Source organism: Stegostoma tigrinum, chromosome 18, assembly GCF_030684315.1.
Source record: "Stegostoma tigrinum isolate sSteTig4 chromosome 18, sSteTig4.hap1, whole genome shotgun sequence".
Taxonomy (NCBI): domain Eukaryota; kingdom Metazoa; phylum Chordata; class Chondrichthyes; order Orectolobiformes; family Stegostomatidae; genus Stegostoma; species Stegostoma tigrinum.
Window position 1 is genome coordinate 22,301,016 of NC_081371.1, and position 19,767 is coordinate 22,320,782.

The window sequence follows — 19,767 nt, forward strand, 5'->3', positions numbered from 1 at the left end:
CATTTAGTCTGATTGGTTAGAGAACCAACCACTTGCCTTCCTTCCTGCTCTCTCTTACTACTGATCTGGAGCTGCGGTGATTTAGCCATGCTCCACTTGAGGTGAGTGGCAGAGGCAGGGTTTACAAATCTTGAGTGGGGCCACACAGCCTAATTTGAAACAATTAACATTCTCCACTCTCATTATCTGCTGTTTTTCACCTCTTTCCAAACCGCACAAACACCAAAGTCCCCGGGATACTCCACACATGTCACAGATCTGGAAAACATGGCTGCAGGGGAGGGTGATTTCTTAGACGTGCATGAACATAGAACATAACATCACGGTGCAGCCCTTCGGCCCTCAATGTTGTGCCAACCTGTCATACCAATCTGAAACCCATCTAACCTACACTATTCCATGTACGTCCATATGTTTATCCAATGACGACTTAAATGTACCTAAAGTTGGCGAATCTACTACCGTTGCAGGCAAAGCGTTCCATTCCCTTACTACTCTCTGAGTAAAGAAACTACCTCTGACATCTGTCCTATAGCTTTCACCCCTCAATTTAAATCTATGCCCCCTCGTGCTCGCTGTCACCATCCTAGGAAAAAGGCTCTCCCTATCCACCCTATCTAACCCTTTGATTATTTTATATGTCTCAATTAAGTCACCTCTCAACCTTCTTCTCTCTAACGAAAACTGCCTCAAGTCCCTCAGCCTTTCCTCGGAAGACCTTCCCTCCACACCAGGCAACATCCTAGTAAATCTCCTCTGCACCCTTTCCAAAGCTTCCACATCCTTCTTATAATGCGGTGACCAGAACTGTACACAATACTCCAAGTGCGGCCACACCAGAGTTTTGTACAGCTGCAGCATAACCTCTTGGTTCCGGAACTCAATCCCTCTATTAATAAAAGCTAAAACACTGTATGCCTTCTTAACAGCCCTGTCAACCTGGGTGGCAACTTTCAAGGATCTGTGTACATGGACACCGAGATCTCTCTGCTCATCTACACTACTAAGAATCTTACCATTAGCCCATACTTTGCCTTCCGGTTACTCCTACCAAAGTGCATCACCTCACACTTGTCTGCATTAAACTCCATTTGCCATCTCTCAGCCCAGCTCTGCAGCTTATCTATGTCTTTCTGAAACCTACAGCATCCTTCGTCACTATCCACAACTCCACCGACCTTAGTGTCGTCTGCAAATTTACTAACCCATCCTTCTACGCCCTCATCCAGGTCATTTATAAAAATGACAAACAGCATGATTGCGGTTAATCCAGCTGCCATTTTAGTGACAGAGTTTCAGTCAATTCCTATCTGAATATGGGAAAGTGAGGATGAGATTTTGTTAATAGAGGGGTTTTTAAAAACATAGACTGACATTTTACCAGACACTTGGGAAACAAAGCTCCATATCTTCATTCCTCCCAATCCTACCATTCCCCTGTCTTCCCAGCTCCCTCGCTGCCATCCTGATGACATCAGTACATGTGCAAGCAGAAACCTCCTGCCACCTATCACAATCAGGTGGCATCCCAGATGCATCTGTGCACGGTCATTTTGGCATTTTGGATAACCAATCCTATTTGTAACAAGTTTCCTTCCAGATCAAATAAAATTAGGCTTTTTTTAAACAATAAGAATTGCCTACATGAAGACCTTTATTAAGAATTCATATACCAGAATCTGAAGGGGTAATGGGAAAGATAACAACAAAGGCAGTGCTGTAATTTTTTTGACAGGCAAATAAAAGTGAGTTTTGCTTTACCAATATTTATTTTTGAACATGGGTGACAAGTTGCTGGTAATTCAAATGGCAGACTAGTATTGAGTTTTTATTTTGCTGAAACAATAAAAAAATCACAATATTAATTTCCAAGGAAACAGAAGTAGTCTTTAGATAAAATTCATTCAGATAACGCAACCCCCTTTTAACTGATCTCAATCTTAAAACAGCTTAAAAGTAGCCTGAGCAGCAGTAAAAGTTATCCAGTGTGAACGGTAGCCTTTAAGCCATTTTACTCAAAGCAAACAATTTCAAAACTAAAAAAAAACTTACAAAATAAGTACAGAATAATTATTTTAGAGGTGTGAACCATCTGATTACTTCCACTAAATTAGATCTACTTATACATCTTGCATCAAACATTCAGGTTTTCCTCTCTGCTGAGGTGTTTGACTGGCCTGTGAGATAAGCTTCATAAATGGCATTCACAAAGTTGGGATCGTTCTGAAATGCAAAAAGTAACAAAAATTGAAAATTTAGAGAATATTCAGAATTGTTTCTTTGTGTTTAAACATTCAATGTGTAAAACATTTCATTAGGACTGCTACACAATCAGGAAATATCACCTAACTAAATAAACACAAAAGCCGGTCATAATTGGTTAATCTACCTTGTCAATTCCAAAGAAATTCTATTACTTCAACTTTTACATTAGGTTTCTACCAGATGAACAACAAACTATTTACTGGAACAGTTACTAACTTACCGTCAAATCTATCCTTACAATTATTGAATGAAAACACATCAGTATTAATCTTTGCTGTACTTTTAACTTTAAGAAATTTTAGATATTACTACCATTGAATTCACTTGAAAACTGTGCCTGTGGCTAAACAATGGATGAAATAATACTGAAACACAAAGCTGAATTATGTTTTCTTAATGAAATGCTTTGAATTTGAATACATGGATACGAACATGTAGGCTCAATTGATATTTTAAATGACTTTTGAATTTAAAAAGGCTATTTACTTTATATTAAACTTCTATTAAATATTTAGATATTAAACTTTGACTTAAAAGCAATGGAGAAAAACTGCTATAAGCTCTCCGTACAGTGAAAAAATTGTAATTTAAAATTACAATACATGCAGCAAACAGAACAATTCTCCCTCCTAGAAAGCCCAAAATTGACTTATAAAATTCATACCTGCAAAAGATACAAAAGAGTTTCTTGTAACTGAATCTTGGTAAGGACATGTGTTTTTTTATTAGTCAGCTCTGCTATCTGTGCAGGTGAATGCAAACCACTGTGCAGCTGTTTAGGAGTCACAATGGTGTCTGTCTGTGGTGAAAGTATGGCACTTGCTTCTACTCCCATCATTGGCTTTCCCACCAAAGCCTGAGTGAACACTGTGGGCGACATCAAAAGAGACGGTACAACTGTAGCTGGAATACGTCGTGGGGAGATTGCCTATCAAGAAAGGAAATAAGCAGTTAACAAATACACTAAGATAAAGTTCGAAATAAAAAATACAATTTCAATTAGGCTTTTCTAATAATTTGCCACTTTGTCTTATATACCCTTTCTGAAAAATAACTTCATTTGTTGCCTTAAGAAATTCTTCTCATCTCACTTGCTTAAAACAACAGAACACTCCTTTTAATTTCAGGATCGGGAGACGAATCCACAAGAGTAGAACAGAAGGGTGATAATTGTCGAATATTCAAAATAGAAATGGCAAGATAAAGGCGGTGAATGCTCAGCTGAAAACTATATAGGAATGAATGGATCAGATTTACAGGACATCAGGATCAACTTTTTCCTGCAGTGCTTAAAGTATTCAAATAGAGGCCTTGGGTTTGCATGAATACTTTTAAGAAACTGGTGCCTATTCCAAACCTACGCAAACACTCAGGGATCAAACATTTTGTAAATGAGCCTGATCACTTCCTGATTGCAGGTTCTTTCACTCAGAATTTTCATCCCATCAGCTAGTTGAAGCTGATCTTGTGCTTGTGGTCTTGCAGGTCTTTGATGCATTTGTTGTTGATGCCGCCAGCATACGGCACATTGTTTTTGTTGGGTTGTGTTAATTGGTAGCCGTTGGCTATTTCTTTGGAATAAGATTTCTTGCGCAGGCCTTTTGCGCCATATAACTTACAAAAGCCTTGTAATGCAGAGCAGCTTTGAGGTGGGTGCAACATATACCTCACTTCCCACACAGCTTGCTTACTTTCTCGTCCTGAAAACTGCACCACTACAGAACCTAATGCTTGTATACGTTGTCATCTAATTACAATTACTTCATATTTTATAACATCTTTAAAACAGCAAGTCTATTTCTTGATCTTTCTTTATCTTCAACAGATCTTTCTTAAAAGCTTCTATACATGTTGAAGCTATCGTCAGCTTCACTATCTGCTCAATTTCTGAAAAATCAGTCCTCACCCTTATCACAGCACCTATTGATAAACTGATTCATTGATTCTTGAGCCAGTTGCCTATAAGACATTACCTCTACCGCAGACAGCAAGAACTGTAGATGCTGGAGTCACAGTCACAGGCAGAAGGTTCTGAATAACAGTCCCGACCCGAAACATCGACTTTTCAGTTCCTGATGCTGCCCGGCCTGCTGTCGTTCATCCAGTTCCACAGTATTGACTCACGTCTACTGGATCTCTCTGCTTCTCCAAGACAAGTCTGAAGCATTAACTCAGGGCAACCTTTTGTTTTTTAATGGCTCTCTTTATTTTCTTCACTTACTTATCTGGTCTGAAATGGATAAATCTAAAAACTGCAGCACCACCCTTTCTGAATTAAGGCTGATTGTGCAAAGGACATCTGGTCTTCCACTAAATTCTAGTGAATTTGATATTCATCTTTCTTATGCTCACTGTCTATAACAAATGCAGTTGATTCTAGGAGAATCTTGAAGGTCCAGAAATGTAACTGATATTAAAAAAAATTACCATGTGCGGTTTTTGGCTGCAGCTTCTCTTAACAAATATCTCAGACTACAAAATGCATTTACAGACAAATACATATGCAACCTACTTCTAGCATGCTTATGCTGGAGTGAACTTGGCAGATGGTCGTATGGTTTTACCTGGTCCTTGGATCATTAGTATACCCAGCTCTTAAAGCAATAATTCAATCATTTATTCCGTGCAGGCAGGGTTGCGAACAGATTACATTCCCAAGTCTGTTCACAAGTCAATTTGAGCACAAGTCAGAACACTATGCAGGACAACATGAAGCAGCCATTTATAAATACAGAAAATGTTCATGTCAGATATTTAAGATTACTCCAAGTATGGGATTGCATTTATATGCATGAGCATTAAATCAGGGACTAGTGCATTTGTGCAGTTGACTAGAACACAAAAATAACATCTCTTCTTTGAGATAGTACCTGGGATATTTAAACATCAACCTGTGAGGGAAGGCAGAGCCTCTTGTTTAACATTTCATTCAAAAATCCATTGCTCCAACAATGCAGCACTCAATCACTGACTATGTTACAATGTGTATCTTGATTTTTCTGCTCAAACCCTGAAGTGAGACTTGAATGTGTAATCTTGTGACTCAGATCTGAAAATATAAGCAATTCAGCCACAGCTAGCAGCTAAAGTGATGCTTAGGAAGATACTGTTTTTATCATTTTCAATATTGTGATATGTTAAAGCACCATATAAAATGCAAGATAACAAGGTGTAGAGCTGGATGAACACAGCAGGCCAATCAGCATCAGGAGCAGGAAAGCTGACATTTCGGGTCTAGACCCTTCTTCAGAAATGGGGGAGGGGAAGGGGGTTCTGAAATAAATAGGGAAAGAGAGGGGGAGGCAGATAAAAGATGGATAAAGGAGAAGGTAGGTGGAGAGGAGACTGATGGGTCAAAGAGGCGGTATCGTTCTATGTTCTATGAAGGGGAATGTAAATGTGGAGTTGGTGTGCGCACGAGCGTGTGTGTGTGCGCACGAGCGTGTGTGTGTGTGTGGAGGGGGCACGGAGGAGGAGGACAGATGAGTCAAGGGGGCAGGATGAGGCTGGTAAGTAGGAGATGGGGGTGGGGCTTGAAGTGGAAGGAGGGAATAGGTGTGAGGAAGGACAGATTAGGGAGGCAGGGACAAGCTGGGCTGGGTTTGAGATGTGATCGGGGAGGGGAGATTTTGAAGCTTGTGAAGTCCACATTGATACCATTGGACTGCAGGGTTCCCAAGCAAAATATGAAGTCCTGTTCTTGCAACCTTCGGGTGGCATCATTGTGGCACTGCAGGAGGCCCAGGATGGACATGTCATCCAAGGAGTGGCAGGGGGAGTTGAAATGGTTCGCGACTGGGAGGTGCAATCATTTGTCGCGAACTGAGTGTAGGTGTTTCACAAAGCAGCCCCCAAGTCTCCACCTAGTTTCCCCGATGCACAGGAGGCTACAATCGGGAACATCGAATACAGAATACCACATTAGCAGATGTGCAGATGAATATGTGTTTGATGTGGATGGTCTTCTTGGAGCCTGGGATGGGGGTGAGGGACGTGGTGTAGGGGCAGGTGCAACACTTCTTGCGATTGCAGGGAAAAGTGCCGGGGGTGGTGAGGAGTGTGGATCGGACGAGGGAGTCACAGAGAGAGTGTTCCCTCCAGGAAGCAGATAAGGATGGGGAGGGAAAATGTCTTTGGTAGTGGGGCCAGATTGCAGATGGTATAAGTGCTGGAGGATGATGCGTTGGATTTGGAGATTGGTGGGGTGGTACGTGAGGATGAGGGAGATCCTGTTTTGGCGGTTATTGCAGGGAGGCGGTGTGAGGGATGACTTGCGGGAAATGCAAGAGACGTGTTCGAGGGCATTTTCGATCACTGAGGAGGGCGGAGGGAGGAGAGATGTTGCAGTCCTTGGGCAAAAAAAAGAGAGGACATTTGGGAAGTCCAGGAGTGGAAAGCCTCATCCCGGGAGCAGATGCGGCAGCGGCAAAGGAATTGGGAATAGGGGATGGCATATTTGCAGGAAGGTTGGTGGGAGGAGTGGTATTCTAGGTACCTGTGGGAGTCAGTACACTTGAAATAGATATCGGTTTCCAGGTGGTTGCCAGAGATGGAAACAGAGAGGTCTAGGAAGGAGAGGCAGCTAGCAGAGATGGTCCAGATGAACTTAAGGTTAGGGTGGAAGGTGTTGGTGAAGTGGGTGAACTGTTCGGGCTCCTCGTGGGAGCATGAGCTTAGAGTTCAGCTAAGTGGATGAGGGTGTCAATGGAAGGTGACTGGTCGGGCCTGTGGGACAGGAAGAAGTGGAGGCCCTTTAGCCATCTGTATAGGGAATGCAGGTGTATAGGGACTAGACGTCCACGGTAAAGACGAGGTGTGGGTGACAAGGTGAACACCTCCTTTTGTGGAACACCTACGCTCGGTTCACAACAAACAACAACTGCACCTCCCAGTCATGAACCATTTCGATTCCCCCTCCCACTCCTTGGACGGCATGTCCATCCTGGGCCTCCTGCAGTGCTATAATGATGCCACCCGAAGGGTGCAGGAACCGCAACTCATATTCTGCTTGGGAACCCTGCAACCCAATGGTATCAATATGGGCTTCACCAGCTTCAAAATCTCCCCTCCCCAACCACATTCCAAAACCAGCCCAGCTTGTCCCTGCCTCCCACTTATCCTCTCCTCTCACCTCAAGCTCCACCCCCATCTCCTATCCATCAGCCTCATCCCAGCCCCTTGACCTGTCCGTCCTCCCAGGACTGATCTATCCCCCCTCTTAACTCCACACCTACACTCACCTTTTTCAGGATCCATCCCCGTCTCTTTGACCTGCCAGTCTCCTCTCAATCTATCTTCTGCTTTATCCATCTTCTACCCGACCACCCTCTCTCCCTAGTTATTTCAGAGCCCTCTTCCCTTCCCCCATTTCTGAAGAAGGGTCTAGTCCCGAAATGTCAGTCTTCCAGCTCCTCTGATGCCGCTTGGCCTGCTGTGTTCATCCAGCTCTACACCTTGTTCTCTCAGAGTCTCCAGCATCGGCAATTCCTACTATCTCTCGTATAAAATGCAAGTCTTTCTTCCTTTCATTGCCTCAACTTCTGAAAGTGTGCCAGTTTATTCAAAATGCAATAGCTATTGTGACTTAAGCGAAAAAGTAGACCTAATTGAGTTGTTTCAGATTTGCCCTCAATCATAGTATTATAAACTATTTTGACATATTGTCATTTGTCAGTTCTAACATGTTTCTAACATAAAGGTAGGATGGCCAATGTTTTGGGGTGTACAGTGTCTTCTTGGTGCTGTTTATTTGCCAGGCATCGACGAACGAAGCCGTCGGGATAACTGTTGTTTGCAAGGACTTTGTATAGGTGTTCCTCATCGTTCTGCACAGCTCCAGGGTGCATTTAAACAGAGTCTTGACACAGCTCTGTTTATGGATGTTGGAGTGGTTATTGATATAATTCAGGATTTGGTTTGTGTGTGTAGTCTTTTTGCGCACACTGGTAAGGAATTCACCGTTGTTCAGTCATTCCACCATTACGTCTAGAAATGGGAGGTGATTGCTGTTCTCTTCTTCCCTGGCAAATTTGATCCCAGTGAATTTGCTATTATTAAGATCTTGCGTTTCTTTTAACTTGGCTCGTTTAATGGTCACGAAAGTATCACCCATATATCTAACCCATAGTTCAGGCTAGATTGGGGGAGGGCTGTGCATTCAAGTCTTTGCAGAACAGCTTCTGCTATGAGATCTGATATGGGTTAACCCATGGGTTTCTTATTAATTTGTTCACATATCCGGTCGTTGAAGACGAAGTGCATGGTAAGGCATAGAGCTAGTAATTTTAACATGTTTTCCTTGCTAATGGTTTCATTGGAGGTTTGTGTTTTTGAATTGTCTAGTAATGTCAAATACACCACTTTATTAGCAGCATATTCACCGGGATCAAGGTCACCAGGGAAGAAGAGAACAATCAACTCCAGTTTGTAGATGTAACGGTGGAACGAACAAATGAACAAACAAACAAACAAACAATGGTGAATTCCTTACCAGTGTATAGAGAAAGATACACAAACATCCGCCGCATCTGCTCCCACGATAAGACATTCCACTCCCGCACATCCCAGATGTCCAAGTTCTTTAAGGACCGCAACTTTCCCCCCACGGTGATCGAGAACGCCCTTGACCGCGTCTCCCGCATTTCCCGCGACACATCCCTCACACCCCGCCCCCGCCACAACCGCCCCAAGAGGATCCCCCTCGTTCTCACACACCACCCTACCAACCTCCGGATACAACGCATTATCCTCCGACACTTCCGCCATTTACAATCCGACCCCACCACCCAAGACATTTTTCCATCCCCTCCCCTGTCTGCTTTCCGGAGAGACCACTCTCTCCGTGACTCCCTTGTTCGCTCCACACTGCCCTCCAACCCCACCACACCCGGCACCTTCCCCTGCAACCGCAGGAAATGCTACACTTGTCCCCACACCTCCTCCCTCACCCCCATCCCAGGCCCCAAGATGACATTCCACATTAAGCAGAGGTTCACCTGCACATCTGCCAATGTGGTATACTGCATCCACTGTACCCGGTGCGGCTTCCTCTACATTGGGGAAACCAAGCGGAGGCTTGGGGACCGCTTTGCAGAACACCTCCGCTCAGTTCGCAACAAACAACTGCACCTCCCAGTCGCAAACCATTTCCACTCCCCCTCCCATTCTCTAGAGGACATGTCCATCATGGGCCTCCTGCACTGCCACAATGATGCCACCCGAAGGTTGCAGGAACAGCAACTCATATTCCGCCTGGGAACCCTGCAGCCATATGGTATCAATGCGGACTTCACCAGTTTCAAAATCTCCCCTTCCCCTACTACATCCCTAAACCAGCCCAGTTCATCCCCTCCCCCCGCTGCACCACACAACCAGCCCAGCTCTTCCCCCCCCACCCACTGCATCCCAAAACCAGTCCAACCTCTCTCTGCCTCCCTAACCGGTTCTTCCTCTCACCCATCCCTTCCTCCCACCCCAAGCCGCACCCCCATCTACCTACTAACCTCATCCCACCTCCTTGACCTGTCCGTCTTCCCTGGACTGACCTATCCCCTCCCTACCTCCCCACCTATACTCTCTCCACCTATCTTCTTTACTCTCCATCTTCGGTCCGCCTCCCCCTCTCTCCCTATTTATTCCAGTTCCCTCCCCCCATCCCCCTCTCTGAAGAAGGGTCTAGGCCCGAAACGTCAGCTTTTGTGCTCCTCAGATGCTGCTTGGCCTGCTGTGTTCATCCAGCCTCACATTTTATTATCTTGGAATCTCCAGCATCTGCAGTTCCCATTATCTCTCACAAACAGACCAAATCCTGAATTACAACAATAACCACCCCAGTGTCTACAAACAGAGCTATATCAAGACTGTTTAAACGAGCAATAACACGCTGCAACACCCCAGAGCTGCGCAAAAACAAAGTGGAACACCTACACAAAGTCTTTATGAACAATGGGTATCCCAACAGCTTCATCTGTTGATGTCTGGCAAATAAACAACACCAACAAGACACCGTCGGCCACCCTAAATTATGTTAGAAACACATCAGAACTGACTACAAGATTCTTACATAGATAACAAGGTATAGAGCTGAATGAACACAGCAGGCCAAGCAGCATCAGAGATGCAGGAAAGCGGACGTTTCGGCCTAGAGCCTCCTACAGAATTCTTTTTTTTCCTGAAGAAGGGTCCAGGCCTGAAATGTCAGCCTTCCTGCTCCTCTGATGCTGCTTGGCCTGCTGTGTTCATTCAGCTCTACACCTTGTTATCTCTATACAAGATTCTTACAAACTCTTGGAACAAGGATAGCACACAAACCAACAGCTACATTTTGCCAGTTACTTTGAAAAACAAAAGACCCCATACCCACACTGAGCAGGACAAAATATGATATACAAAATACCATGCAGCAACTATGAGAAACACAACATAGGACAGACAAGAAACTCGCTACCAGGATACACGAACACTAACTCACTGCAAAACAGCATGCCCAACTCTCCCGTGTTTCAATATGCTCCGACACAGAAGGACATCAGTTTAGCTGGAACAATGTTACAGGACAATACTAGGACAAGCAAATCAAAGATAAATACAAGAATTCTTGGAGGCCTGGTTTTCAACTACTGGTGTGATAAACAAATATGTTGAAATAGACTACTAATATACCACTACAGTTCAAAACCAGAAACAAGACTACCCACCATGACAGAGTAGACAATATAAATTCAAAGCGGGTCAGAATATCAACAGAGGCTAGACAGCATCGACGAGGTCACGGAGAAGGGGGATGAAATGTTTGCACAAAAACCAATCAGCTCAGCAGACTAACCAACAACTCCAATATATAACAGTTACAAATTGTGACAGGACACAATTCTTAGTTCTTTCTATGTTCTTTTCAACCTCCTGTGTTCTCAGGAGACTACCCACTCTTTAAAACTTTAAGGCTTGTTAAGTGTTGGAAGATCTGCCTTATGTTCATCAGAATTTAGGCTGCGATGAGGATTGTGATTAACAATTTAGACTGTGATGAGGTTCAAGGATACCTGTTCTCTTAGTGCCAGAGTATATAACGTTACAAAGTAAGTCACAGGATGTGTGTGGAATGCAAGTTGTGTGCCACCCTGAATTGACAAGAGCTAGAAGAGATCTATGTCTATATCAAGTGGTAGCGGGTGGAATTTCCTGGAGGTAATGAATACTGGGTTGTGGGTCAACTACAGCAGTGCAGCAGCAAAGTTTCTGAAGTACAAAGGCAAACTATTATTAAAAGTACAATTAAACTTTAAATAATCAAAGATTAATAACGCTGCATATTATTGAGCATTAGGAATGCTCAATGCATGCACGTATAGAGGAATCTACATTAGTGCTTTGTTTTGATTGGTAGGCACTTAAAGAAAGCTCCAATTGTACATCAAGATCATCAGCTCATGCTAAATCCACACTGCAATGTTTGATGCATTCTCTCCACTTACGTTTATCTTGAAATCTTGTAATACGTTTTACATTGGTGAGGTATTGTAGTGCCATCTATAGGTTTAGCACCTTAGCCACCACTAAAATTTATAACGGCTACAATTAAAATTTGTCTCTTTTTCTGAAAATCAGGTTAAGTTTCTGTTGAGAGTTTCTCCATTACCATTTGGACCCTGAAGGATGTTTCAGCAAAAATCAATAGATTCTGAAGACTTTGTTTTAACCCTAACAGCCGCTTTTCTTGCGAGTACCTCCAAGACCTTTCATAAATTGTAAACCAGAACATTTTCTCATGGATTGGACAAGATCACTTTCCAGTTCCTGCTTATTAAAATTTTGTAAATAAATTGGATTAGTCATTTTAAATTGTCAATTTTCTGATCTAAGCTCAACGTGTGGCTACTCTTAAACACAATCTTTCGTGCCACAAGGACTGGGAGATTAGTACAGTCATACTGGTACTGTTCTTACCCCAAGAACATACTAGTGAAAATAGAATAAAAAGCAAAATGTGAAAGATGAAAATTGAAAGACGTGAAAGAGAACAAGGCCTCACTTGAAGTTGCTGTTGGGGGTCTTGAAAACTACAACTTTAAGTGAAACAACTTGAAACAAAATCAGATTTCCCCAGCAAAACCAATGTAAAAGCTGTAGTTAGGTTGTGTAGGGCTTTTCTCATCTGAATTAAAAAACTAAAACATTGCATCTTGTCAGCTGAAATACCTTACATTGTTAAATTCCAGCAGATGTAAATGAAATAACTTCCCAGTTAAAATGAGAAATATATATGATGTGATATTCATAAAATGATATAGATGAGAATATATGCGGGGGGTGACGATGAAGTTTACAGATGACAGAAAGATTGGCTGGATGGCTGACTGTAAGGAAGATGATGTTAAGTTAGAGGAGGGTATAAGCAAGTTGGTCAGATGTGCAAATCATGGCAGATGAAATTTAACCCTGATAAACGTGAGGTGATGCACTTTGGAAGAAGGACCTAGATAAGGGAGTACTTAACAAATGGCAAGACAGTGGGAAGCTCAGAGCTACAAAGGGATCTTAGGGTGCTTATTCACAGATCCTTGACGGTGGAAGGAAAGGTTAATAGGGTACTTAAGAATGCATTTGAGACCCTTGCCTTCAGTCATGGCTTCGATTATAAAAGTAGGAAGATCATTTGGAACTGTACAGAACTTTGGTTATGATGTGGAGATGCTGGTGTTAGACCAGGATAGACAAGATCAAATATCACACGACACCAGGTTATAGTCCAATAGGTTTATTATAAAATGCAAGCTTTTGGAGTTCAACTCCTTCCTCAGGCATAGTGCAAGGATACACCCTCTCTCACACAATGCCTAAGGAAGGAGTTGAGCTTCAATAGTTTGCATTTTAAAATAAACCTGTTGGACTATAAGCTCATGTCATGTTAGTTTTGAACTTTGGCTAGGCAACAGCTGGATGGCTGTGTACAGTTCTGGTCTCTGCATGAGAGAAAGGATATGATTGCACAGGAGGTGTGCAAAGGAGATTCACTAAGATGTTGCCTGGAATGGATCATTTCTGCTATCGAGAGAGGTTGGATAAGCTCGGGTTGTTTTCTTTGGAGCTAAGAAGGTTGAGGGGCACTGATAGAGGTGTATAAGATTATGAAGGGCATGGGCAAGATGAAAAGAAAGCAACTGTTCCCTTTAGTCAAAAGGGTCAATAGCAAAGAAGCATAATTTTGAAGAAGTGAAAAGAAAGAAAGTCTAGAGGTCATTCGAGGAAAAATCTTTTCACCCAGAGTGTGGTCTGCGATGCACTGTCTGGGAGGTTAATTGAGGCGGGAAGCCTCACAATGTTGCGAAGTACTTGAATGTACACTTGAAGTGAAATAACATGTGAGACTATGTGGACCTAGAGTGGGAAAGTAGGATTAGCATAGGTGGTAGCATATTTTGGTGGTACAGACTTAATGGGCTGAAGGGCCTCTTCTGTGCTCTGATTCTATTAAACGCGCTAACTTTCCAATTAGCTGATCACCACTAAATCTGCTGGCTGAACCTTCAGCTAATTATACCCTATCTCCCTGAACAACCCTCTTGCAGCCAACACTCCAGCTCATGGTCTTTGCTACTGTGACCCTCCCATTCATTGATGACCCTCTGGCTCACATCCTCTTATTGATCCTCCTCCTTGCTCTTGACTGTACAGTGTATAGCCTCTGCCACTCTCTAACCCTCCATGCTCACTGCCAACTCTCTTGTTCAGAGTCTCTTCCAATCCCATATCACCCTTATCACTGCAGACCTTTTCTCCTGCTGAAACTCCCACTCACTTGCTTCCCTCACCAGACCTCATCAGAGGCAGGGTGAACAGTTACAACTATTAAAAAGTAAGGTGAGTGTTGCAGGGTGGTAAGAAAAACCAAAGGGTTATAAGATAGATCACGTGGGTTCAGGTCTGACAGACAACCAAGATATTCAGCATGGAGGAGACCGAAACATTGGATAGATCGATGGGAGCGTGAACAATAAAGAATTACAGGTTAGGAAAATTCCCCTTCTTGGTTGCTTTTTCTTCATTCACAGAACGTGGGCATTGCTGAATTACCCATTCCTGATTGCTCAGAGAGCAGTTAAGAGTCATCTATATTGCTGTGGGTCTGGAGTCACATGTAGGTCAGACCAGATAAAACAGTGGTTTATTTCCCTCAAGGACATTTGTGAATCAGATAGGTTTTTCTCCCCCCAACAATGGTTACATGGTCATCATTAGATTCTTCATTCCAGATTTTTAATTGATGAAATTTGAATTCATTCTCCATGGTAAGATTCAGTCCCAGAACTTCACCTGGGTCTTTGGATTGATAGCCCGACGTTAATACCACTAAACCATTGCCTCCCCTCTTGGTTTACAAGTCACGCCATAAAAGCATTTAATTTAATGGATCCAGCCCGTTGCAAGTCCTTTACTAGTTAGTTTTCCAGGGGCCTGGGAAATCCAGCTAACATATATTTGAAGTAAAAGGCTATTAACGGAGAAATGCAATCTCCTGAAAAGCTCTTCTTTACCCCCTTGCTTCCCAAGTTCCTAACTACTATCCTGAACCCATTTTAACTTCTAACTTGGTCCAAACCACTGGAAATGAAGGTCAAAATCACCTACACTATGCTGATAACTTTCATTTTGAGAACAGTTTTGAATCAACGGCTTCGTTCCAATAAAATTTGCCTAAATGGAGCACAATACTTTTCAGCATACAGAGCCTCAAACGTAACATTCCATACTCTAAAACTTAATTGCCTAACTACTAAAGGAAACCTGTTACTCATCAACAAAGATTAATTTAAAAAGTAATCTGGTTATTTAATATAATTTATACACAAAATCATTCTGTTAAAACACTTGGTCAATTTCCATAGCACAATCTAAACATTTCTTCCATTTAGGTTTTCTTACCTGAATAAGTAGGTTTGTTTTTTCTGAACTGATGGATTTTTCAGTTTGAGAATCAAAATCTTTTACTGTAGAATTACGCTGATTGACTAACGGTGGCAGCTGAGCTGAAAACTTGGCTGCAAGAGTCATTTTTCCAGCAGGAGGCTGCTGATCCTCATGAACTATCCGCAGCTTCTGAAACAATTCACGATGGGGTATGAAAACAGAGGTTTGTATTTGATTACTACAACCTTTTGAGGAAAGAGTACTCTTGGACTTGTCTATTGCTGGAACATGGTGCATTTCAGATTGCACTTGTAGGTTGGAGCTGAGATAGGCAGACTGAGGCCGTGAAACAGGGTGCATCTGGGAACCACTTTGAGATCTGCTGAAGAGAAGGTCGGAGTGTATAACAGTTGGAGATGATGTATGAATTGATGTCTGGGTACAATGTAGCTTCTGAAGGAACTTGTTAGTATCTTTGGAGAATAAGGAATTGGGTTCATCCAAGCAGTTTTGCTGTAAAGAGACATTTCTTGTTGAGGATTGTGAGTGGAACAGTCCTGCTAATGTTTCTTCTGTACTTTTTTCACAAAGATGATTTTCAGGTAACTCACATACTGGATGCAGCTCAACTCCACAACTCATTAGTTTCTGAATAGCAGGACAAAACTGTTTTTTGACACTTTGGGAAATTTCAGTCTCTAGCAGTTTTCTGGGTTCCTCATATGACAAAGAACGCACAACAGCTGGCCGACTGGAAACTTTATTCTTGAATTCCTGTGTTTCATCTGGCACATTAGTTAAAGATTTTTCTTGTGTACCAAACAAGGCCGCCAAATTCAAATGCTTTGTTCCCAATTCTGTGTTCTTAAAAAAAAATGACTAGAATATAAACTTCATAAAACTGAAAGAAGTCAAAGAAACATGAGACTAGAATCAGTAAAAGGAGCATTGTAAACTTCTGAAGCACAAGATCATTTTAACAACCATTTCCCAGGTATTATCCAAACATCACAGAATTAAAGAAGATTTCAACACAAATGGAAGCTGAAGAATTAATGAGGATGGTGTTGGTTAAGTTCGCTCCCAAAAAATAACTATAAAGAAGTAGAGCAGATTCTTTGCTCTGGAATGCAGACATTATGTACAATCTAAAAAAATGGTCTTTAGAAAAATTGGTGGGTTGTCCACCTGCAGCTGGACTACATTGAGAAAAAGTTAAAAGGGCTGCTGTAAGAATTCGAACAGATCTGGTACTCACAACCCATCTATATCTTTGAAACCTTTAGGCTCGACAATTTTCTCACACTCTTAGCAAGGTTACGGAGAGTACACGTTAGAAGACTGAAGTTTATGCAAGCTCTTGTATACATTCTAACTTGCATCAAGTTCTGCTCACTAATTACTTCATGTTTGCTGTCCTACATTGAGTCAATTTTCATCCTCATGTCAAATTACTTGATACAAATGCAGTTTCTCCATCCACCTGACAATCACCCTATGAATGTCAGTAATCTCTTCCAGACTTTTAACCCTTCAAGATATTTGCATGTTTCTAAAGCTGGCTAATTGCACAACCCTGATTCTAATACTAGAGGATAAAGACCCATGCTCTGAAATTTCCTCCTTAAACCTCTCCATCTCTTCGATGCTTTAAGCCAGTCCTTAAAAGCTCACTTTAACCATATTTTTGTACCTCAATGATACTCTGGTGAAGCATCTTGGGACAATATATGCAATGTGGCAACTTCAATACGGTAAATTACTGTTGTGGAGGCATTAAAAGGAACATTAGCCAAGTTTTGGTGCAAAACCCAAACAGCACTGAGATAATCACCAGATGGTCAGTTTTTGATTGACAGAGGGAAAAAGTATTGGCAAAGATATTGCAAAAAATTCCTCTCCTTTGTTTCAAAGGATTTGGAACAGCTACTACTTTGCTCTCTGTCATATTTGTGTTATTTGAGAAAGGTGGGAGTTCATTAAGAAGGCTATAGAAATAAATGAGAATAACGTGGAAATGAACCTGATGTAGCTTGATATGACTGAATGTCATTGTTGGATAAGTCACATCACAGACTACAATCTGTCTTGATAGCTCATACTTGGTTTTGATTTGGTTTTAATGAATTGTCTCTTATTGAGACAGAAGCACACAATATTGCAGATTTTATTGTAATAAAAAAGAAGTTTATTATACAAAAGTAATGAAATTAAAATGATATAAACTAATCTATCTGCATATAACACAAACAGCTTTAAATATATAGTGCAAAAACAATGCCATTAAGAGACAGATGCACTTCTTTTTCAAATTAACTGTTTGATACTCAAGCATAAAAAAAATTCCCATTTCCAGAGAATTATTTCATTTTCCTTGATACATGTTTTGTAAACTTATATTTTTGGATTTCATATCTGAACATCTACCAATACAAATTAGAGTGATATATTACAGTTGCTGGAAATTTGCAATAAAAACAAAGTGATGGAGAAACTCAGCAGGTCTGGCAATATCTGTAGAGAGAGAAACAGTTAATGTTTTGAATTCAAAATCTTTTCTTTGGACTTGAATTTTGTTTTTGTATATTATTATTTTATATCTCATATTTGAAATAAGATTTTAAAAATCTGCTGTACAAAGCTATATAGTATTAAAATGTAGCTTTTAACTTTTTAGTAATGCACCAAATCTCATCTAACTACAGTTGTCCCAGATCTCCAAAATTCAGATTTCATGCTTTCTCTAGAATGCCTCTCCACCCTCCTTGAATATTCTCAGCCACAAGCTCTTTTCACCAAGGCCTTGCAACACATCTAGTGAATGTAGCAAAGTTTCAGCTTCCCTTTGAGCAAATCTTATCCACTTGAATTCTCAAAGTTCTCCGAACACTCTGATAGCAATCACATTTGAGGAACAGTCAGATACACGCCCTCAATGGGGAAAGAGGAAGCAAACAAACCTTCAGATCCGTGTGTGACAAAAGGAGATAGACTAAGATGAAAAAAAAGGGATTTTCTTTCAGCAATGCCAGGCGAATAATGCAAGTTGAGAACCAGGGTAAATATTAAAAGTTCTGAGAGGAGGTAAGAAAGGATACTAGAGGAGCAGTTAGCATACAGGAAAAGACTTGCATCTCACATTTTGTTAAAAAATCTAGATATCTATTAGAGACATATGTATCGCAAAAGTTACTAAGAGAATGTGGGGGGTGAGCGCTACTGATTAAGGGTAAAAAGTGGAGCTAAACATGGGGGAAGATTGCTGAGTAACTAAGCGGAGTACTTCGCAGCTGGCCTTCTGATCGAACGTACTAACAAAGTCATTACGAATCAGGAATAGTTGAAATACTAAATTGGCCACAAATTGATAGAGAGGAGTTTGTAGGGATTAACTGTACTTAAACGTTGGTAAGCCACCAGTTCCAGGTGGGATACATTCAAGGATGACAAAAAGGGTAAGGGTGAAAATCAAGAAGGATACTAGCTATAAGTTTTCATTACGTTAGGGATATTACAGCACTGGAGAAACATTGTTTAAAACACATACTTGAAAAAGGGGACTTTTAACACAGAATTTAAAACAAAAATCTGAAGGGAAAATATTTGCATACCTACTGGGAAAGGGTAGGGGGTAAAAGTCACTAAATTGCTCTTAGAGAGCCTGCAGGGAATAAACTGGCAAAATTATCTCGTTCAGTGCTGTAACCATTCTATGAATGCACTTAGTGAAATCTCAGTGCTCCAAATACCCAAGTGGTAGGACCACCTTCTAGCTCACACCATGGTTCAAGCAAAGCTTTGGTAACTCACCTCCCTGCCTTTATTAGGCTAACCTTTAGATTCAAAACTATCCTAACTCCTGCATAACTCCTCCTAAGGTCCACTTTAAAATTTTATGCCTTTTATCTTCGCACAAAACTCAATTTTAAAGAAGCAACAGGTAAACAATTACCAGAAAAGAAAAAGGAACATATGTGGTGTACCCACAAAGGCAGGGAGTTGAACAAGACCAAGGGTAGAACAATGGTGCAAATCTGGATAGCATAATGCATATAAATCACATGTAGTGAAACATGGCAGAAAAATGAAAAGTCAAAAGGCAGGCTGCAGAAATGGAGTGGCATGTTGCCTCAGTGGTAAGCATGGCTGCTTATAGCACCAGGGACCCGGGTTCAATTTCACCCTCGGGTGACTGTCCGTGTGGAGTTTGCACATTTTCCCCGTGTCTGCGTGGGCTTCCTCCAGGTGCTCCGGTTTCCTCGCACAGTCCAAAGATGTGCAGTCTAGGTGCACTGACAATGGAAAATTGCCCATAATGTTGAGGGATGGGTAGACATAGGTGGGTTAGAGGACAAGGAGTCTGGGTGGGATGTTCTGACAGTCGGTGTGGACTTGTTGGGCCGAAGGGCCTGTTTCCACACTGTAGGGATTGTATGTGTGTATGATCTAATAGATACAGTTACTGGAAGGGGGACCTAATATTAGTCTGATGCCAGTTTGCCATATGACAGCATGTACATATTCATATTGCTATAAAATAATGCATCCTCAGACACATAGAAAGAGCACAGTACAAACACTGTCACAAAATCACTG

At 41.7% G+C, this 19,767-nt stretch overlaps 1 protein-coding gene across 6 annotated transcripts in view; it reads right to left on the reverse strand.

Annotated features, from left to right (window-relative positions):
• Positions 1-934: 934 nt before the first annotated feature.
• The window catches only part of dcp1b (decapping mRNA 1B), a 94,384-nt gene continuing 75,551 nt past the window's right edge, over positions 935-19,767 (reverse strand). For all 6 annotated transcript variants that reach the window (XM_048548436.2, XM_048548439.2, XM_048548437.2 and 3 more), the window contains 3 exons: positions 15,187-16,035; positions 2,930-3,193; positions 935-2,223 (listed from right to left, as the gene is read on the reverse strand). In XM_048548436.2, coding sequence (XP_048404393.1) covers positions 2,143-2,223; positions 2,930-3,193; positions 15,187-16,035 — 1,194 coding nt within the window. In that variant the 3' untranslated portion in view covers positions 935-2,142. The remainder of the gene's footprint in view (positions 2,224-2,929; positions 3,194-15,186; positions 16,036-19,767) is intronic.